Consider the following 23,186-nt stretch of genomic DNA (forward strand, 5'->3'; position numbering starts at 1 on the left):
AGGGATAGTATTACTCGCACGCCCTGTATCGACGCCCATTTTCGAGTTTCGAAAAACAAACTGTAATACTACGCAGCTTCCACTAGATGTCGGTCTATGCACAGCATGTGAATCTAAGCAGATACAAGCATCAGAAATACGATAACGGTGAGTAATGTGTCGAATATATACATTTACCAAAGATTTACCTTGGCCTACCTGTATTTAAATCCTTTTTTTCTGTATGAGCCGCAATATAAATAAAATATCCATTCAATTTTGTTTCTTTGGACCGTATGTTTACTACCATTTCTTTGTACTGATTCTACAGCCCTCTCCCTCCTAAGATGAGCATGGCTGCTCTGTCTTCGCTACCATATACTCGGGTGGTACAGCTTTATTCTAAGAGTGGAGTCTTGTACGGTCTCAGTTGAATGGTTTTACTAAGCCCTGTCCTAACACCAGCTGCCTAAGCTTCTGATGTGTTCAAAGCGGACTGAAGCGAGGTGCCGGAGAGCGGGTGTCCCTCCACCCGAGGCTGCGCCCCCGCCGCCCCTCATGCTATACTAAATTTAAAGGTAAAGCTAAATTTTTCACTGCCAAGCTTCCAGTACATCCCCATGTTGGGGGACGCCCCACAATGATGGAGGAAAGGGTACTGTGAACTATGAGAACTCTAGTCTCTAATGTTGGGTAGGATTTTCAAATTGATGATAAATCCTCCTGACCGGACAACCCCAGAACGTTTTGCTGGGCTGGTAGATATTTCCCTATACCTCCAGTGAGTGGGAATCTTTTTCCACACTCACACTTTCACTCTTTATGTGGATGTCATTTTTAAAACTCTTCATAGTCTTTTAAAAGTTACCTTCTTTGACATCTTGTTGGCCATAAATGCCTATTGCTGGTTTGCCCTTCGGGCCCCCTTTTGACTTTCTCTGGCTAACCTTGTGAGAACTACAGTTCCCAAGTGTAGAAAGGATCTTTCAATCAATTTTTCATTTTAGCATCTCCCCAGCACTCACCACCTTATGTGGTGTGCTGGGGAGATGAGCATACCTTTTTTCTTTTTAAATGTAACATTTGTCACCAGGATAACTTGGCTTTAGTGGCTGGTCGCAGTGAACCTTTCCATTTGGTGCACCTTTACTGCCGGCTGTTTGCACAGCCCCGCTAAAGGCATCCATGGGTGCTCATTATACCGCTATTACTGTTCTCGTCCTTTCTTCCTTTCCCCGACCTCCAGGGCGTGAAATAACTTTGCGATTTCTTTAAAAAAAAATGTTTTCATTTTATTTTTTTTTCCTTTGGCAGGGTGCTGTGGACTTCCCACCCCGGCTCCAGAGTGTTTGTGAAGGCTGGAAGCGAGGGAGGAGTCTGCAAGACTTGGTCTTCCAGCCTGAGTGTAAGAATCCAGTTCAAACTGGGTGGCTGGCTGTCCTGAAAGATTGCCAACCCCCAATTTTGAATGTTGCAAGGCTGTTTGATTGGCTGCGTTCCTGCATAAGTCAGATCCTGGAAGCTGAAGAGGTAGACAACGATTGGAACCAAAACTGCAGAGGAAGATGAAGGTACCGCAGCTGGGATGATTTCCAGCGACCGGAGATCCTGCGGTGTAACCAGAGCCTGCTGAAGCCCTTCCATCCATTCGACCTGGGGACTCAGAAATGGATGACCCCTGACAGAGCCTGGTGAGACCCACTAGACTCAAGAACACCTGCATTTTGAGCCATTCCATGCCGCGCTGCAACCTTGGGGGCTGCAATACCCCTTTCACTGGGACCTCGAGCCATTGTGCGGTGCACTGTCTTCCGAATCTCGCTGAAACTTCATGCCCATCCTGCTGGACCATCAAACGTGAATCTAAGCCGGTCAAGTGGCACAGCGAGTAGAGCGCTCGCTTTGACATCCATGCAGCGCTTGCTAACGCAGGTTCGAATCCCGGCAGGGCCAAACTCAACCTTTCATCCTTCCGAGGTCAATAAATGAGCACCACACACCGTGGGTAATAATAAGCAGCGCTCAGATACCTGAGGGTTCGTAGTGCTACATAAATGCCAAATCATCTAGTCCGAAAAGTCCCCTTACCAAAGTGCTGTCCCTTGCAAACGATGAGAATCTGACCAGCAATATTATGTCTTCTGTGATCCTGAAAAAGGAGCCGCATCCAGCCTTGAGGAAAACATTGCCTATAGCCTTCCCCATGATCCTTGCTGCAAAAGTCCGTCCTGTGTTCTGTCTTTGTGATGAAGGAGTTAAACAGCTGGGTTTTTGGCTGCAGATCCTGAAGTCCTCCTGCTGTAAAATCTTCTGTGCTGAAGTAATGTGCTGGCTTGGTTATTTACTTCCCTTAAGTCTCTTGTAACTCATGTGTAGTTTTGGGGTGTTTTCTGTGATTGGGAGTCCTTCCGTCCTTTGCACCCAGGCCCCTGCTGGAATCATCCTAGGGTGTCTTCTCTGAAGCCCCTGGACCCTCAACTAACTCTAAAAGTAAGTACTTACTTGTTCCAACAGTCTTCCTTAGGAACTTAGACTTCTGCAACTTAAGGCCCTATCCTGAACTGTCTTTTGGACACTAGACCCTAGTGACCCCACCTTCAGCCACTGAACACTCGCGCCTTGAAACACTTGTGTATAGGCGCGTTACAAATGCCATATCATATCATGCTCCAAGAATAAGGGAAAGACTTCCAAGGATTGGGCCTTTTGCCAAGAGAATACATTTAAATGTTACTTGCAAAAGAAGTTGGTTGGTAACTAACTCTGAGTGAACAGTTATTACTTACCTTAGAAATGTTCTGCCGTTCTGAAAAATGTATGTAACCTGTTTCTATCCTTAGAAACTTTCGCCATTCTAATAGAAAGTAGATATAAGGTTATTTTACTTGCCTAAAAATTGGCTTTTGCTCTTTCCCAAAAGTAATGCTGTTGGCTTCACTAACCCATTTCTTTCAGAGAATCGGTGTATAATTTTTCCAACTGGGTCCTTCTGCCACTGACTTGATGTTAGTCTGTCCAGAATTAAGTCTGCGTTAGGTTTTACCTTCCTAGAATAGCCTTGAGTCATTCATAAGGTAGAACACTGGGTTATGCTTTCTCTGGACTGTTTTAGACCTGCACAAAAATAGTCTGAGGTTTATACCCGCCTTTAAATTGCAGATAGCTCCTTTAAAAGTACATAGGTTTAACTGTTTGCCCTCCTAAAATAAGTTACAAGAGTTATTACTTAGCTCAATCTGTGTTTTAATGATCTCAAAAGCACCTGTAATAGAATATTACATCCTTAGGTTTTACTCATCTAGTAGAACTGTGGGTTATCAGTTACTCATCTAGTAGAACTGTGGGTTATCAGAAAAGGTGTAGGTTTTTACTGTACCTAGAATAATTGCCTAGCATCTCAGTGCTGTCCTGCCCCTGGACAGTACAAAGACTGTTTCGGATATTTCTCCTCTGTGAAAGATAGTGAGCTAAAGAATCTGGGTAAGGCTCTCGCAGCCAGGACTGTCTGGCAGTTAGACTCCAGGACCCCCTTGTTTTTTGCCTAGAATAAGTGTTCCACTATTGCCAAAAAAATTACTGTCCAGTTGGTTTACAAAGTGATTTCTTGCTGAGCGTCATGGTACAACTGCTAGGGTCTACTACCCGTTATATTACAAAAGTAATCTAAAAATTAACTATTGGTTTGACTTGCCTAGAACTCCTGTTAGGTGTTCTAAATGAGGTTATATGCTTTGGTCTGTGTACCTTCAAGCATAGTGTTCTGTTTTTCTGTAATGTGTTTATATGATCTGTGATGGTACTTATTCCCCCAATATTTATCTGGGCCTACTTGTATTTAAACAATTTATTGTTTTACAATACATAGTGTCTGTTTTTTTGGACCATTTTCCTTACAATTTATTTGTACTGATTCTACAGCCCTCTCCCTCCTAAGATGAGCCTGGCTGCTCGGTCTACGTTACCGTGAGCTCAGGTGGTACAGCCTTATACTAAGAGTGGAGTCTTGTACTGCCTCAGTTGAATGGTTTTACTAATCCCTTAGGACAGTTTTTCTGAAGTCCAACTAACCGCTACAGTGAGTAGTAACTTACATTTTGTGTACCTCTTCTGTCAAAGTTGAATTATTTCAGTGCTGTTTTTCATTGTAGCCTCAGGGCGGATTCTAAAAATGTATTTTAACTGCTACCAATGCGGTAAATCTGTTTGCTAAAACTAAATTACAGCTGCCACCAGCCTTCCTGTGAAGCCAGTGTAGGCTGAGAGATCATCCTTGGGCACACATAGGTTGCATAAGAAGAACTCCTGAGCCCTGGAACGTTATGGGGGACTGAAGAGCATATAGAAATGAAAGGGTTGCAGTTTGGGAGGTAGTTCAATAGAATTCCCTCTGACCACCAAAAATGGGTCCGAGATCGAGAAAAAGGGGTGGTTAAAGGTTGATGGTACCCTAAAAAGGGCAGAATTGCCAAAAATGAAATTCTTCAACTATTGTTAGGGCAAAGTAATATTTACTTTGCACATACACCATTATACTTGTCCTGTATCCATTCTTTAGACCACAATTTATTTTGTTCTGGACAAACCGCAATTCTGATCTATAGGACCTGAATCAAGTTCAACTTGTGATGGCCATCTGGTTTTTAGTCACTGGTAACCTAACTGCAGAATTTATTGCACTGAGAATTCAGGATTAAAGCGGACAGTGTTGAATGACCAGAGCCTGTGTTGAAGCATGCAAGCCCTGGCTTTGGCTTAGATTTTGCCCAGGAGGAGTTGCTCGTATGAAGGAACGTCTACTTTAAACCAGGCATATAATCATTGCTGTAGTGAGTAACCTACTTTCTTCCCAACAGAACCTGCAGTTGATGCTTAAGTTCCTTTGAAGCATTGCTGCTTGCACATATTTCAGACTGGCAATCTTGCAATCGATGCAGTTCACCCACCAAGCAGTCCATGGGAAACATCTTCTGGGGTGCATACACATTTATCCATAAAAGATCTATGCTCTGAAGCAATATTTCCAGCATGTGGTTTGAACCAAATCAACAAAATTAAAGTCTTTATAAAAGATTGTCTGACAACCAGTAATGGATCATTCTTGTCCTGCAGCAACTTTGCAGCTGATCCTACTTAGATGAAGCATGCGGGCTAGGAGTGTTTGCATTAACAGCAAAGTGTTTTCTTACAACAATTCACTGTTTCTTGTTTAGGGCCTTATTCATCCGTCCATTCATGTTGTTGCTGGACGAACCAACAAACCACCTGGATCTGGATGCCTGTGTGTGGCTTGAAGAGGAACTAAGCTCGTGAGTATCAATTAAGTGATACTGGATTTCCTTTTTGAGACTGGGATTGGCATGGTCTCTTAAATTATGTACCTGAAGTGCAACTAGAACTGATTTTGTTGGATCAGACTTATGTATTGTTGACCAAGGGAAGAACCAGCAATTATTTATCAGTGTAGAAGAATGGTGAAGTATGGTATCTATAGGGGATGCTTTTGACACACTTGGCAATCTACTGCACTGTAAATACCTGGTTTTCCATCATGGAATATTTGCTTTAAATGCAGAACTGCCTGTGTGCCTGAGCACATTTTAAATGAGTATTCTTTGTAACAAAGGAAATTTTGAAAGACTGATTATTAGGTTTTTCTACAAATCCTTAATAGAGTGTCTGTGAAGGCCAACCAGAATTGTGTACAAGGTGTTCACCAGGTTAGTCCTGATATTCATACTGGGTAGTGTAACTAGCTAGTCTGGCTTCTTTCTTAGGAGAGTAGTGTTACAGAGGTACATTTAGTGCACATCCACAAATAAAGACAAGTCTATACTGGGTAGATTTACTGAAAAATACTTAGCAAGCATGAATAAATCCACATTTGTATACTTAAAAACCATCTTGTGTTTTTTAGAGATCTTTAAAATTTACAAGTAAATGAATGTGCTATTTTAGAAGGCTTTAAATTGTTGGTGTTTATTTTTTAACAAAAGTAAATGTCTAGGACCGAACTTGGTTTCTGTCCGGAAAGGTTACCAGTCAAATGGTCGAAAACATTTGGTCGACAGACAATTTGGTCGACACCATTTGGTCGAATGCCAAATGGTTGAATTTTTGTATTTTTTTTTTACCCATTTTTTGGTTTTTTTTTGGGGGGGTCCCCCCCAAACCCCCTTTTTTTTCTTTTTTATTTTTTTTCCCCACACGAAAACCCACAAAACACATATATATAAAAAAAAAAAAAAAAAATTCGACCATTTGGCATTCGACCAAATGGTGTCGACCAAATTGCAGTCGACCAGTTTGTCGTCGACCAGTTGACTGGACACCGTCCCGAAACACTGCCGCGTTTCGGGACAGAAAAAAAAGACCAAGAAAGTGGCTGCTGGGAAAGGGAAAACTGAGTTTGTTTTCCGTTTCCATGGCAGCCATCGGGAGTGGACGCGCTGGGAACGGAAGTCTTCCCAGCGCCTCTGCTCCTGAAAGACGACCAAGAAGAAGCTAAGTGGGGTTGGGAGTTAGAGGGCAATGAGAAATAAAACTCACCAGAATCCCCGGCGGGGGGCGATGGTAGCCTCCAGCCATGTGGAGGCGCGGAGCGGGTATGGCCTGCTTCGAGCCTCCGCACGGCTGGAGGCTGCCATGCTGCCCGCCATGGACAAAGGAGGCTGAAGGTAAGTGGGGTGGGGAGGGCAGGGAGGCGGGAGGAAAGGGAAGGGGGGGGATAAAAAAAACCTTACCTTGACCTCTAGCCGTGGGGAGGCTCGGAACGGGGATGGCCCCGATTTGAGCCTCCTCGTTGGCTGAGGGGCTGCCACACCCCTGACCGTGGACAAGGCGGCTGGAATCCCGTCCGAGAATCGAGGGATTCTTAGCCGGGTAATGACCCGGCAAGAGCCAATCAGATTGCGTGTTGCATTCTGCTCGACTCTCGCAGTGTACTAATAAATACAAATAAAACTGCTTGGTTTGTGGTGGCTGGAGTCCACATCCTGGCCAAAGTCTGTTACTGGGCAGATGTGGCTGGCGCCTGTCCGTGACTGGGACAGCCCCTCCCAGTTTGAATTGTGCAGATCCTTTCCATTGTTGGGTTTGGGGGTGTGCCCGGCCTGAATTTAGGATCCATGAACTCATGGTGGCATCAGTTTGTTGTGAGAGCAAAGACCCCTTCAAAGAGGAGCATCGTGCTGAAAACCTGGAAATCATTGTTACAGCCATGCAGCATTGTAATCTTCAACCGTCCTGGTGAAGTGCTATTCTCTAGAAGGCATTAGACGCTCTAACCTGTGGACTGGTGGCAACAGCCACTGTAGACCATTGGTCAAGGATACTGATCTTGTAAACCTTTGGAACTGTCCTGCAACTATCCTTTGAGTTGCACGGCTTCCTCCAGGGCTCTTTGCATGTGTCGCTATCCTGAGTTTGAACACTAAACCCGTGACTTGTAAAACAAGAGGCCTTCATGCAGGACCAGCGTCTTTGTTTCTGCCACAAGGGTTGACTTCAGATGTTTGTTCCCAGGACCATCACGGTTTGCCACCTGCATCATGTCATGAGGTCGGTTGTGGGGCGGGGGAGTGGGGCCTCTGAGATTGGTGATATCATAAGTCTTAATCATGCCAGAGTTGTCCAGCTGTGCAGTGCCATGAACTATCCCGCCAGAGCGTGTAACTGCTGACTAAACTAACCAATATCTGACACCAAAAGGGACCTGCACCAGCAACCCTCCTGCCCCACCATTTTAAGATGGATTTACAAAATCAACCCTGGGAGAGCATTTCGGGAGGCCAATGTTAGCCGAACTCAATCAAGGCAAGTTAGCAGAGAAGCAAGGCTTTGTCTTGGGGTTGTAAGTTGTCTAGGGCTACAATGAGTCCATACATAGCAACATAATTCTAGTTCGACTGTAATTATAAAATTATACAATAGTTTTAGACTTTTAAAATGCACACTAAGCAAAGAAAATATTGTATTCAATTATTGTCACACAATCCTTTATAACACAGATATTTACATTCACGATTAGGGGACATAGAATAGCATTTGATTCAACGACCAGTGAATTGCAGGTAAGTACTCGGACGCTTTTGAAATGGAACACTTCAGGATCATCTTAGAACAGCTTTGCTAGCTCTTAAAATCCAAACTTAAGATGGTTTTGGGCATTTTTTGCCCAAAAGTCACCGGTTTCAAAGTTTATACTTCAAAGGTAGGTTTATGAGGTGATTGGTGATGCAGGTGATTATGATTAGTAAGAGTTAAAGTTCAGGTTAAGTAAACTCACTCAATCCCAGTAGTTATGATAGTCTAAGCAAGGGATCCTTGACTGTTCCTCCAACCATTTTGTGATGATAAAGACAGGACATTACCCCTATGGAGGACAGCTGTGGATAGAGACTGATATTTGAACTTACTAGCCCAAGCCCACCAATGTTAAGGATCTGCAGTATTTGGATGTTAGGAAAGATTTCTTAATTGTGGGTAATTTTCCTTCCATGTGGCAACCCCTAAACTTTTTGCTGTTGTTTTCACCATGATCTAGACTTTGCCAGAGAAGTGCAGCCTTCTGCCGCACCCCTCTGGGCTTTCGCTCCATTCTTACGGGGAAACTGACATGCCCTTAAGACAGTCAGCACCGGGAACCGCTGTTTTCCGTAGTTTCTTTATCATGTTGCGGCTTTCGTGCAACATGACACAAGAGGGCACTGTAAGCTAAGTTACTGCTCTCTTGGGTCTCTAGCCTTCTACAGGCCCTAGATACTCTTTTTGGATTGTAACTGACCGGTGCAAGTGAATCACGGACGGGAATGGTGGCAGCGATCGTTTCTTGTGTTTTGAGCTCCTTTTGGCGTTTTAAGCGCGTTTCTCGCGCTTAGCCCAAAATGGTGGCCTGGCTCCCAAAATGGCCAGACCACGAGGCTCCTTTGTCCTGTCCGCTGACCGTCTTGATCCCTTCACCTTCCCCAGGTCGAGCCGACCCGGGGCCTTCCTTATTTGGGCATGTACTTTCCTGCGAAACCCAGATGCTTTTGCGGGCTTCTACAGGCCTTGTGTGTGCCTCCAGGATGTGGGCTGGGATGTCTGGTCCCAATACACATCCTGGGTGCCAGAGAGTCTCGGGTGGTGTGAATGCCTGGGACCACCGTGGTCCGTGATAGGTCCACGTATGGTGAGTGTTGATGAGCGGATCTCCCATTGGGTCCCCTCTGTTTTGGCGCAAAGGGAACCGTGGATAAGAGGGGGCTGGAAACGCCACTACCATGTCGATCTCCTGAGTTCTCACGAACGAAGGAATACAGGAGCCAAGTATCCTGCAACCACGAGGCTGGACCGAGGAATCGCTGGTGACCCGCTGAAGGACTGCTCCTCTGCACTGCTGTCGCTTTGTGAAACCCTTTTTACCTCTGATCGAACCAGAAGGCCTGTACTGGTACTTCGACCCTTGGAATAGCGGGAACAGCTATTCTCGGCATCTTCACCATCTCCTGCTCGTAAGCCTTCGGAAGGGTCTCTGGGCCATCCAGCAGACTGACCAGCCTACCCAGGAGTCTTGCTCTGTAACCGCCGCCAGGTTGTGTTGTATTTCTAGTCCTTGTCACTCTCACACGATTCGTACACTTGGCGTTCCCAGGACTGAAGGGAGTAGTGTACATTTGGCTGAGATACACACGGCCGCTCCGTTGCCCTGCTGTGGTAACAAACTGTGCGGGTTCACTTCGTTTGGGACATCTTTAACTCAACTCTGCCGCTGCAGAATCTACACGACGAGACGTCCCCTGCTCTCCTAAACCTGCAAGCACTGAAACTGACGTGGAGAAGCCTGGGTCTGCTTGCATCGGGGACCGGTGAGTAGCATAGCTAGGAACTGGTCGCCCTCCTGCAGGAGCCCATAGCTTTTCCCCGCTGTGTCAAAACAGCACGCCTTTCCGTACTCGCGCTCTGCTTCTGCCCACAGTGGAGGCTGCGCTTGAGTCGCGGAACTCTGTTCTTCATTTGTGCACTAAACTGCACTGCCTGATTCCCTCGAAGAGACTCCCCTTTTTGCCCATTGGCACCAGCGTGTGCAGGTACTTTTGAGCACAAGGCTCCACTCTTCGTAGGGCTCGGGCTTCCTTTTAGTTAGGTGTCTCTGAAGGTGGACTGGGTCTAAGCATTATTTCGCACTGCCCGTTTTCCTTCCCTTTTAGGTGGACTACACATTTCGTGCATCTAACACTTTAGACTTGTTTGTATTTGTATATATATTGTATTGGTTTGGTATGTGTTGGTTTACTAGAGTTTTATTGTGATTTCTCGCTACGGTCATTATTGCAAAGGCCTTGGAATAAATGTGTATATATTTTTAATATAACACCTGTTTGGAGTAGTTTGTAAGTGTCCTTGCTTTGTGTGCTCATTGCGGGCTTTCAGTTACCCTCACCCCTCTTGAGACCTAGTCTTGACCGCCGCGATCGCTACCCTTATTGGTCTGGCTTGTCCAGAGGTTACCCTGTTCCAAGTAATTAGGTTGGCCTTCTGAACTTCTGCGCCGCCAGGACAGAGTTCAGAAATCCGTCTTAACATTGGACACCAAGGGTTGTTCAATCCTGGACCGCCACTGCTCATCACATGTGATAGGCAAGATGTATGCAGTACCCTGTGGGAGACTGCACCAGCCTTGTCCTCTTGGGAATAGTTAACCCAACCTTTGGTATAAGCATGTACTACACAAGTTGGTAGGTTGACTGAGCAGCTAGGCTTATCTCAAGAGGGGTCAGTGTGAGCAATAGGGTTGTAAGTTTCGAATGGATTGTGTCCTTGCACGTATTCCTCATCTTAGATATATCCTTACCTTCAGCATTGCTGCTTCGGAAAAAATCTTCTCTCTCCACCAGAGGGTGCTCCCCTCGGTCATGGGGTCGATGTTCTTGGCGGCATCCGTCGAGCAGACGTCATCCGCTGAATAAATGCCTCGGGCGCGCCCGTTGGCTTCAGTTCTGTTTTTCCGTTAGCTTCGCTTTGGATTGTTACAAACGGCGCTTCAGTTTTTCGTGAAGAAGTATGTCGTCTTCATCGAACCCTTCCACACCGAAGACGGGATTTAAAAAATGTCTAAAATGTGGAAAGAAAATGTCTTTAACTGATCCACATAAAAATTGCCTCAGTTCAGACCACTGAATTGAAGACTGCGGTTCGTGCCAGTCGTAAACTGGCGATGGGTTCATCGAAGTCTACTTCGAAGGGGAGGTAAGACTCGGCCGAGTCTTTGGTGAAGCATCATAAAAAAACATAGATCGAGGAGTAGAACTGGGAAGTCTTCGTCTTTGTCCTCCAAAAAGACAAAGAAAAGACTGCACTGAACTCCCTTTTCATCTTCTTCCTCGTTGTCATCTGAGGAAGTGATAACATGCCCTTCGAAACATGACTCCCTGAGTAAATGGGAAGCATTTATAGTTTCCATTTGAAACCATTTTGAGAAAGCAGCCCAGACCCCCTCAAAGTCTAAAGACCATGCCCCTGCTCGCGAGAAACATGACGGGGGAAGATCCAAAACAAAGTCCGACAAAAAATTGTCAAGGGTGTCACCCAGGGACTCTTCCCTGTCACCGCATGAAAAAGGCCTGCCGGTGCAAAAATCGGAGGTAGAAGGAAACAAGATGGCGTCAAGCTCTCATGCGTCATCGAGGTCGACATCGAAAACGCCCTCTAAGTCATCGAAGACCATTGAGTACAAGGCGTCAACTCATTCTAAAAAAATTACTTCGAGTATACAGTCTGTATCTTTGAAGGCTCCTTCAACAGTGTTGGTGGTTTCCACAATTCCCTCAACGATTCCTTCGAGGACATCGAAGGCTCCCTTGACAACATCGAAGGTTGTTGTGACAGCATCAACGTTTTCATCAACGCCCAAGCCTATACCAAGGGAAAAACCTGCATTACCTGAAAAGGTTTTTCATCCTGAAAGTAGACATGATTTTTTCAGGACCATGTCATCAATTTATGAAGGAGTCATCAGCAGATGAAGAAATAACCTCTGCTGGGGTTAAATTTGGCACAAGACCTGTTCCTGAGGAGTTAGTTGGAATGCTTGCAATCAGCAAGTGGTCTGGATACCTCTGAGTATGAATTTGATAAACCAGACCCAGCAGAACATGCTGATGTGGGCTACAGAAAATTAATGAATAGTCACTGAATTTATGGGGTGGGGTAGAAATTCACCAGTCTATCACGATGATATGACTGATATCCTTTCAGGAGCACCTCGGCAAGACCCATACTTCAATTTCATATTGCCTTACAAAGGAGAGTTAATTCTGCATGGGAACACCCTGAAGCCATTCCAGCAGTTAATAAAAAAACTTGTGTTGAAATATAGACCCTGTAATTCTGACCCAGAATACTTAAGCAAACACCCATCTCCAGAAAGTCTGGTAGTCCAAGCAGCTACCTCCACTAGAAATGTTGCATACCCCAGAATCTCTCCGGATGGGGACGATAAAGTTGATGCATGGTCCAGGAAGATTGCACCCTGGCAAGGTTTACATATACCCTGTGGGACTGCATGTCAGAGGCAGCTGAACACCTCCCAGAAGGTGAGGGACGTGATGGCTTTCTACCCATAATAAGGGATGGAAAGGAAGCTTCGGGAGAATGCCTTCAATCAGGTTTGGACACAGCTGACGGTATCAGTAGGTCCATGGCATCTAGCACGGTGCTACGTAGGTTTGCATGGCTAAGAAAGTCAGATTTTGCACCGGATGTGCAATCCAGACTTCTTAATATGCCATTTGACGGCTTGAGGTTGTTTGGCAGCAAGGCGGATGAAAGTTTGGAGAAGCTGCAGACCTCCAAAGCGGCGGCAAAATTACTAAGTGCCGCCATAAGAGAACCTCAACAACGCCCCTACACAGGCTAATCTTACTGGAGAGGTCGTCCTTTTCGTTTTTATTCCTCAGTTGGAAGAGGACAGGCCAGTCTTTCCTCGGGGGCAAGGAAAAGGTGCTAGACCTGCCCCAGCAGCGGCATCTGTACCTTCAGCCGCTACTGAAGCTGCCGCAAAACCACTCTGAGGTTTTGACCCACAAGAGCCCAGTGGGAGGCAGGATCTCGCAGCATCTAGAAGAATGGCGGGGCATTACTTCAGATGCTTGGGCACTGGAAACAGTATCCCAAGGTTACTGCCTTCCTTTTCAAAGGAAACCTCAGAATCACCCACCGAGATACAACTCTGTCAAACATCCGGATCCGCTCCTGTTGCAGGAAGTCTTAACCCTGCTACAGAAAGGTGCAATGGAACATGTACCTGTAGTGGAGAGGAACAAGGGTTGGTATTCCCCATATTTCCTCATCCCAAAGAAAGACGGAGGACTGAGACCCATCTTGGACTTGAGAAACTTGAACAAGTTCCTAAGGAAGGACAAGTTCGAGATGGTCACACTTTCTCAGATCCTTCATGCTCTCCAACTCCAGGATTGGTTGGGATGATTGGACCTTCAGGATGCTTACTTTCATGTGCCAATCCATCTCAAGCACAGAAAGTACCTGAGGTTTGCGATTTGCATTTCTCACTATCAGTTTCAAGTTCTGCCATTAGGGTTAACCTCTGCCCCAAGAGTTTTCACCAAGTTGATGGCGGTAGTGGCAGTGAATCTCGGGAGAGGGGGGGGGGAGATTCATGTCTACCCCTATCTGGACGATTGGATGACCAGGGCACGTTCTCCAGAACAAGCCCAGGAGCATCTGTCAAAGACTTGTCACTTCCTTCACAAATTAGTGTTTTCTCTGAATTTAAAAAGTCAAACATGATACCATCACAGAAACTCCAGTTTATTGGAGCAGTCCTGGATACTTGCTCGGGCAAAGCTCACCACATTCTGCAGATGGTAACAAAATTTCAGAATGCCCAGTATCTTCCGGCCTTCGACTTTCTCAGGTTGCTCGGTCTGATGGCATCCCACATTTTTCTGGTGCCAGAAGCCAGATTGAGAATGAGATCCCTTCAATGGGCTCTCGGACTCTATGGTCCCAATTCTCAGGGGAAATGTCAGATCTGTTGCAGGTTCCAGCCAAAGTAGCACAGGATCTACAATGGTGGTCTTGCAGACATCATATCCTCAGAGGCTAATCATTTTGGCAACCATGGCCGGAGATCACAGTAGTAACGGATGCCTCACTCGTGTGGTGGGGAACACACCAGAGGGTTGACAATCGGCGGTCGCTGGTCTCCATCGGAGTCCAAACTACACATCAACCTTTTGGAGCTGAGGGCAATCAGACTAGCGCTGAAGGCCTTCCTGCCTGCTGTACGGGGAAAGAATGTCCTGATAATGACTGATAACACGGTGGCCATGTACTACCTCAAGAGAGGAGTGGGGGGGGGGGGGGTCACTACCACTGTGCAGAGGCGATGCAGCTCTGGTTCTGGGCAATACAAGAGGGGATTTCTCTATCAGCAATTAATCTAGCCGGAGAGCAAAACACAGCAGTGGACGCTCTGAACAGGCAGAGCATTCTCCCACGAGTGGAAGCTAGCTCAGGAAGTCATTCAGGAGTTTATCCTTTGGGGACCTGGGGACCTCCTGAAGTGGATCTGTTCGCGACCGGTACCAACTGGAAGTGCGAACTGTATTGTACAAGGGAATTTCCACCGAGAGGAGCTCTAGGGGACACGTTTGTGGTGGATTGGGAGTTCCCACTTCTGTACGCATTGCCTCCAGTCCCTGTGATCCCTCAAGTAATGAGGTTGAGAAAGTTCAGGAAAACCATGATCCTAATTGCCCCGGATTGGGCCAGGAGAATGTGTGACCTGGACCTTCTGGACATGTCCATCTGCCCTCCAATACTTCTCCCAAAAAGAGAGGATCTTCTCTCGCGAGAGGAAGGTCATGTTCTCCATCTGGAGGGCAACACACTCAACCTTCACGCATGGCTTCTGAGAGATTGAGATATAAGGAATGGGACCTTTCGGATGATGTGATGGAGATTTTGCTTTCGGCCAGAAGACCATCAACCAAATCTCTGTCGGGGTCGTTGGAACAAGTTCAGTAACTGGTGCAGGGAAAAGAATGTGGACCCATTTCAATGCAATATTCCCACAATTGTATCTTTTCTATTGCATTTAGGTAATCTGGGGCTCCAGGTTGGTACGATAAAGGGATACTTGGCAGCGCTGTCCATTTTCAAGCGCTCCTCAGAGGAAGAATCTTATGTTAAGATACTTTTTTTTTTTTAATTCAATTTTTAAAAGGTCTAAATGTGTTTCCACCAATACCTTTTCAAGTTCCTGTGTGGGATTTGAACTTGGTCCTGAAATTCCTCACATGCGTTCCATTTGAGTCTTTACACTTTTGTCCGCTAAGGCTCCTTACTTTAAAAACAATACTTCTTGTAGCATTGACATCAGCCCGCAGGGTGAGTTACAGGTGCTTTCTAGCGGTCTTCCTCACACCATCTTTTATAAAGACAAAGTAGTACTTGGAGATCATTTTTGCAAAATTATTTTTGTTTTTCACTAGTCACAAAAAAATAACATTGCCTACTTTTTACCCTCCTCCTCACGCAAGTAAGGAAGAGGAGCGGCTACATAGACTAGATCCCAGAAGAGCTCTTGGCTTCTATATTTCAAGATTGGCAAAAAAAGTCAGTGTGATCAACTTTTTGTGGGGTACACTGGCCGCAAATTGGGACTTGCTGTAACTAAACAAAAATTATCTAGATGGATAATTTTGGCTGTAACAGAATGCTATAGATTGGCTGGGAAAAATCCACCAGATGGGCTGAGAGGCCATTCGACCAGGGGCATGGCAACTTCAACAGCACTAAAAAGGGGTGTCCCTGTACAAGATATTTGTGCAGCAGCCACATGGTCATCCATGCATACTTTTATAAAACATTATGCTCTCGACTTCTTCTCAAGGAGGTCTGTTTGCTAAATCAGTACTCCATTCTGTACATGACTAGAAAAATTCTGTACTCCCACCTCCAAAAAAAAAAAAAACTGCTTTGGGAGTCTGTTTAAGATTAGGAATACGTGGGAAGACTTAATCCATTCGAAGAACAAGTTACTTACCAATTGTAACGTTCTTTCGATTGGCTGTTCCTCCCACGTATTCCTCATCGACCCTCCCAGCCAACCCCACGGTACAGTTTACGTGATTTCCACTCTAAATTCTTTTAAGGCTTGGATCAAAAGAGGCACACCATTAACTACAATCCATGGGCTACAATATATGAAAAAACAGAACTGAAGCCAACCGGCACGCTCGAGGAATTTATACAGCGAATGACGTCTGTGCTCGACGGATGCTGCTGAGGGACATAGACGCTGCAACCTCGAGAGGAGCACCCTCTGGTGGAGAGAGAAAATAAATTCCGAAGCAGCAAAGCTGAAGGTAAGGATATTTCTGATGTTTGTTAATTTGCTTAAAATAACATGCTGTGCATAGTCCGACATCCAGTGGTCACTGCGGAGTATTGCATTTTGTTTTTCGTAGTCAAAAAGGGGAGGTTGACGAGGCGTGTCTAACACTATCCATATAGTGACGTGCAGTGTACCCACAATACCTCACGCGTCGAGGTCCCTCAGATTGTTTTTTTCCACCCAGATGTTGGTCGCCTTTACGCGGAGCTCCTCGAGAGATTTTGCAAAAACATTTATTCGACCTTTGGTCGTTATTAACTTATAATTATATTATTACTTTACATCCCTCTTTCGGCATCGTAGCTGCAAAGCTGTTCACCGCCAATCAAGATCTCCGGCGGTGCCTTCGACGGAGGAGGTTGTTTGGCGTTCGCCGAACACGTGGCCTGGTCTCGCCGGCCAAATACAGTAGGGAGATTGGGGTTGTGGGACATTTATTGTTTCTCTTTGAGAATGCCTTTCCCCTCCCTTTCCTTCGGGGTTGTTGTCACATGCAATCGGTTCCTCAGCTATGGAGAGGACACCCTTTAGGTTATGCCCGCGTTGCAAGGGCAAGTTTACCTGGAAAGACGAGCATAAACGGTGTAATCGTTGCTTGCCCCTGGACCACAAAGAAGACGGCTGTGCGGCCTGTCAGCTTCTTAAGCGGAAGACTTTAAAAGACCGCAGGGTCAAAAGGTGGGCAGCCTACGCCATGCTTAGGTCTGATTCATCACCCGCCGCCGAGTGTGACGAGGAATGTGATAATCCGTCTGTTTCGGAAGTCGTAGACCTCTCTAAGGAGCGTTCACGCGCCTAGTCTGTCCCCGGCCCCGACAAGCTCGGCTCACGCTCTCCTTATGGGGATGAACACTCCGGCGACACTGACGCACACACAAAACACTCCCATAAACACACGACCCACGGCTCTTCCTTGTCGAAGACGGAGAGCATTGGCGCCAACGGAGACGCAGGTCCTACCGGCGGCCTCCTCAGACCGTAAGAGTCTTAAGCCCCCCTCGCAAACGCGACTAGCGACTGGGCTACCCCCAGATAAGGGCGCTATCACTAAACCGCCAGACGCGCACCGTCAGAGGGCCCGTCGGCGTAGAGCAAGCAACGCCTGTATTGTCGACGCCGGAGGTACCCTCGACAGTTTAGTTGTCGAGAGCCTGGCGCGGATTATTTCCACCGATAGCCAGAGACGGACGGTGAAAGAAACGTCGATCACCGCTCACAAGGCCCAGGAGACGCCGAAAAGGTCAGAAGGAAGGCAGGAACTGCCCCCTCTGTCGGGAGGGACTCCTAGCCTACCAGAAAGCTTTTCAGAAGGCGAGGGGAACCTTTCTTCGACGTTATGGGATAGGTCGAAGCGTTTTCAAGCTGAAGGCACTCCCTTCCCCCCCGACCGCTCTGGGGTACCTCAAGAAACCCTAGAGACTCCAGTTTTGTATGGACAAAATGGAGAGGTTTATGGAAACTCAGAACCTTCCAACACCCAAGAGATCAAGAGAGGGACCTCGGGAGGATCCCAGGGCCAAGTACCCTAGGCTGTTTGATACCCCCCAAGAGGATGTAGATTTATATGACCTCACTGGAGGGGACCCCCACTTTCAGGAGGATGACTAATTCTTAGGCAATGAAGGGGAACAAAACCTAGAGGAGGAAGGTTTTGAAGTGCTTCGGAGAAGACTCAGAAGAGGGCGCTTCACAGCCCTGGCAGTCCCCATCAGCGTTTTCAGACCCTGACGCCCTAAACCTGCCCCCCCTCGTGCCCCCCAAGGACTCACCTATTAGGAATACGTCACCTATAGACGATCAACCTACCTTTAATGCACTACTACGCAAGGCAGCAGCGCATTTTGAAATCGAGACCGGGGAAATTTCTCCTGACATACTTTGTAGAAAAGATCATCAAGGAGAAACCCCCCCCCCCCTGTCAGCCAAACCATTCCCTTCTCGCCTCAGTAAAGAGACACATTTATTCCTTCACTATCTACACCCGCGTTGATGGGGTTAACCCGAGGATACAAAAATTATTTAGTCCTTCCCCATCGGACCAGTTATACATCAGGGGCCACTCTGTACCAGACTCCTTAGTGGTGACCAATGCAAGGAAAAGAGCAGGGGTCCAGCTGTCAACTAGCGAGGCACCACCAGATAGACGGTAAAAAATTGTATGCCCTAGGAAAGAGGATTACAGCCTTGGCTGCCTTTTCTGCAAGAATTGCCAACAACAACTCTTTGCTGGCAAGTTACGCAGATGCACAATGGAGCAAACTATGTAAGGACATCAAGGAGGTACCAGAACCCCTACGTACTTGGCTTCTAGCCACGGTTACTGAAGGGACCTTGGTCAACCAAAGCATCATTAAAAATACTCTGGATGCTGCAGAAACGGCTGGCCATTCCCTAGTCCAAGGAATCCTCCTCAAACGCCATGTATGGCTACGTAATTCAGGCTTTAAACCTGAAACACAAGCATCTCTAATTAACAAACCTATAGAAGATGCCAACCTCTTTGTAAGGCGGTGGATGAGGCACTAGAGACCGCAAAGAAGGAATTTGACACCAACAAAACCCTAGACCAAATTTCAAGGCCTCCCAACAAACGTGGTTATGGCAACAAACGCTTTTTCGAGGCCAGCGCCAGCAGCAGCAATACTCTGCAGGTAACTGGTCCTCTAACCAAGGCACCAGTGGACAATACAACCAAAGAGGACAAGGTTGTGGCAAGGGAAGAGGTTGGGGTCCCACCCCTAGAGGTTCCCAAGCCACCGACACCAAATGACTCAAGATTCGGGTCCCCTCCCATGCATCGCCGTTTGGGGGCCAGTTAACATCCTTTCTTCCAGCATGAGAGGGTATAACATCAGACCGCTTGTCCTATCAACCATAGCCCGCGGTTACTGTATAGAATTGAACAGTTCCCCTACGTACAGACCCCCAAGGGGACGACGCATGTCACCAGAACACCTCGACATCCTTCTTCAAGAAGTGGGCCAACTACTAGAAAAAGGAGCTATGGAGGTTGTGCCTCTATCTTAGGTAACGGAAGGTATTTATTCAGTGTACTTCCTTGTACCCAAAAAGGACTTAACCATGCACCCTGTACTAGATCTGCGCCCAGTGAACACATTTGTGAAACCTCAAAAGTTTCGTATGGTGACTCTACAGGAGGTAATCCCCCCCCCCCTGATTTCACAGGGAGATTACATGACAACACTGGACATGAAAGATGCATGCTTTCATATTTTAATGTTGCCAGCACACAGGAAATACCTCAGGTTCATGATAGAGGGCAAACACTAACAGTTCAGAGTGCTTCCCTTTGGCATAGCATCAGCGCCGAGAGTATTCACGAAGGTACTGGCAGTGGCAGCGGCCCACCTGCGCAGGTTGTCCATCACAGTATACCCTTACCTAGACGATTGGCTCATAACAGGGGATTCTTAAGAAACATGCTTCTCAAATACCCAAAAGACTGTAGACCTTTTGTTTCAACTGGGCTTCCCCATCAACGAGAAGAAATCCAGTTTAGACCCCAGCCAGATCAAACAATTCCTAGGGGCTCTAATTCGAACAAAGGACGGCCTCGTCTTCCCCTCCAACGAGAGGGTCCAAAACATGCTGTTTCAGATCCCTCAATATGTGGCCGGTCGAGAGGTGACGGTACGCAAAGCAATGCGCTTACTAGGAATGATGGGGTCATGTATTTATTTGGTATCTCACGCGCGCCTGCGCCCAATGCAAGAGTGGCTCAACAGCCAGTGGTGTCAGGCCATCGGACAATGGGACAATCTAGTGGTGGTCTCGCAGGCCTTGGTCCTCTCGCTAAGGTGGTGGTCGAAGGAAAACTTGGTAATAGGGAAACCATTCACCACCCCCGCACTCTGTGGAAGCCACTCTAACCACAGACGCATCCCTCACAGGATGGGGGGGCTCACCTATCCCATCAGACTGCTCACGGAGTTTGGACTCCGAGCATAGAATCCAAGCACATAAACCTACTGGAGCTACTAGCTGTGTTCAAGGCACTGAGCCTTCCAGGCACACCTGCAAGGGAACTCTCCAGGACTGTCCAGGACTGTCCAAGCTGTCCCAGAACATCTGGAAGTGGGCTCTCAAACACATGTTCCTACTGTCACAACATGTACCAGGGGAACTCAATCTGCTAGCAGACGAACTCAGCAGAGACTTCCCTCTGCCCTCAGAGTAGGAATGGCGGTTACACGAAGACATCGCCTTTGACGTCTTCACACAATGGGGTTTCCCAGAAATAGTTCTGTTTGCAACTCTGGAGCACTCCCAATGCCAAGATTACGCCTCCAGGTACCCCCAGAACCAATCCAAGGGGAACAGTATCGATACCATGGTCAGGGAAATTTGTTTATGCACCACCCCCCCCGCCCCCCCGCGACTACCCGTATCAACAAGATAGTGCACAAGATGCACCAGGAACAGGTTACCATGATACTGGTGGCCCATATGTGGGCCAGACAGCCGTGGTTCGTTCACTTGATGGAGATGTCACTATCTCCTCCAGTGAAACTTCCCTGCCCGTACAACATGCTGTCACAGGACAAGGGCAGGACACTACAGCCATGCCCTCAGACCATGAACTTAGCAGCCTGGCTCCTGAGATCATAGAATTTGGACATTTACAACTCCCGCAGAGATGCATGGACATTCTCAGGGAGGCTAGAAAGCCTAACACTCGTTACTGTTATTCTAGCAAATGGAAAATATTTTTCATCTGGTGTAGGGGAAAGAGCATCAACCCAGTTGACTGCTTTCCCACACATTGTTCTGTACCTGACTCACCTGCTAGACTCAGGCTTGGTGTTTTAACTCTATTAAAGTCCATTTAGCTGCACTTTCCGCATACACCACTTCCCAACTTGGTGTCATGGTGGAAAGTCCCAGTTATTAAAGCCTTCATGGAAGGAGTGAAGAGGATCCACCCTCCAATAGCTAACCCCGCTCCCGGATGGGACCTAAATGTGGTGCTAACCAGGCTCATGGGGTCACCCTTTGAACCCATGCACAAAGCAACACTTAAAGACCTCACTCTTAAGACTGCTTTTCTAATAGCTATCACCGACATTAGGAGAGTAAGTGAACTACAAGCGCTCTCTATAGTAGACCCCTGTGTAACAGTTCACAAGGATAAGGTGGTTCTACGCACACATCCTAGGTTTGCACCAAAATGTATCTCTAAATTCCATGTCAACCAGTTAATAGAACTGCCAATGTTCTTTCAAAATCCTTCAAACTTAGGTGAGAAGAACCTGCATACACTGGATGTTCGAAGAGCCGTGATGTTTTATATGGAAAGAACTAGACCATTGAGAAAGACTAATCGGTTCTTTGTCTCGGTGGCAGCAGGAAGAGAAGGAGATAGTTTCAAAATCCACTATTTCTAGATGGATTGTACAATGCATCACTCTGTTTCTCTCTTGCTAAGAGAGAACTACCCTTCAAGCCAAGAGCACACTCCACTCGAGGCACCGGGGCTTCCACAGCTTTCATTGCAAATGTCCCTCTTGAGTCCATTTGCAAAGCGGCAACCTGGAGTTCTGTTCACACCTTTACAAAACACTACTGTCTAGATGCCCACTCTAGATCTGATTCCCAGGTGGGACAAGCAGTATTAAGACATCTTTTTTCTACTGTTCCTTCTCTCAACCCACCTCCAACTCCGGGTACTGCTTGCTAGTCTATGCACAGGATGTGATTCTAAGCAGATTAACAAACATCAGAAGACAATGCATTACTTACCGTAAAAACATTTCTGATGGTTGTATCTGCTTAGATTCACATGCGCCCACCCTTTCTCCCCGCTCGGATGTAAGGAACATAGACTTTCTTCTATATCTCTTTTCTGTACTCACTCACGTCTAATAGGATCCCTCAGGGCAGAAATAAATAGAGGGACCTCGACGCGTGAGGGATTGTGGGTACACTGCACGTCACTATAGGGATAGTGTTACAGACACGCCTTGTCCCCTTTTCGACTAAAACAAAACGCAATACTCCGCAGTGACCACTGGATGTTGGACTATGCACAGCATGTGAATCTAAGCAGATACAACCATCAAATGCTTTTACTGTGAGCAATGCATTGTCATCTAAGATGAGGAATACGTGGGAGAAACATCCAATCGAAAGAACGTTACAGTTGGTAAGTAACTTGTTCTTCACAGTGACAAGTAGCCAAATAACTTGTATTCAAGGTTTCATGATTAAATTACTATTTATTATTCAGTTTGAATAAGCCTTCTTTAGAAGGGAGCAAATATGTAACACTTAAAAATACTTCACAAAAATACACTGTTATAATAAATCGGATACTAATTTGGGGATGGCACACACTTCCTACACCCTTAGGTGACTTCAATTGTTGGGACACTGTGGACATTGATATATCACTGGTACATTTAAGGCAATACTATGTTTGGTGTCAAAAGGTTAGGGAAGGAAACAATGGTTAACAAGTTTCTCAAACGGGTAAGCACTTTTGAACCCCTGCAATGTAGATTACCCATTTCCCAGCTATTCAAGTAAAGAATGTATGACTTTTTGGAGGGACAGATCAAAACAGTCAGAGGTTAGGGTCTTCAGGGAGCAAGGACAGCCAATGTCAATTGAGCAAAGTCTAGGGGAGCTGAGGCACTTCTTGAAGGCAAGTAGAATGTCTTGCACAATGGTTTAGAGCTTTGTAGAAAATGAAATCACTGTTGGGCCACAAGCTGGGAGGCTTGTGTTGGGCAAAGCTGCAAGCAACTTTGCAAAAGGCAGCCAAGGCAAGTCTCAACGGGGAGCTAGC

The 23,186-nt window shown here is 46.5% G+C and overlaps 1 protein-coding gene across 2 annotated transcripts in view; it reads left to right on the top strand.

Annotated features, from left to right (window-relative positions):
• ABCF2 (ATP binding cassette subfamily F member 2) overlaps positions 1 to 23,186 on the top strand; it is a 440,304-nt gene that overhangs the window by 149,370 nt on the left and 267,748 nt on the right. For both annotated transcript variants that reach the window (XM_069646016.1, XM_069646017.1), the window contains exon 6: positions 5,190 to 5,285. In XM_069646016.1, the coding sequence (XP_069502117.1) occupies positions 5,190 to 5,285 (96 nt within the window). The remainder of the gene's footprint in view (positions 1 to 5,189; positions 5,286 to 23,186) is intronic.

Source organism: Ambystoma mexicanum, chromosome 2p, assembly GCF_040938575.1.
Source record: "Ambystoma mexicanum isolate Mex_15411 chromosome 2p, UKY_AmexF1_1, whole genome shotgun sequence".
In the NCBI taxonomy this organism is placed as follows: domain Eukaryota; kingdom Metazoa; phylum Chordata; class Amphibia; order Caudata; family Ambystomatidae; genus Ambystoma; species Ambystoma mexicanum.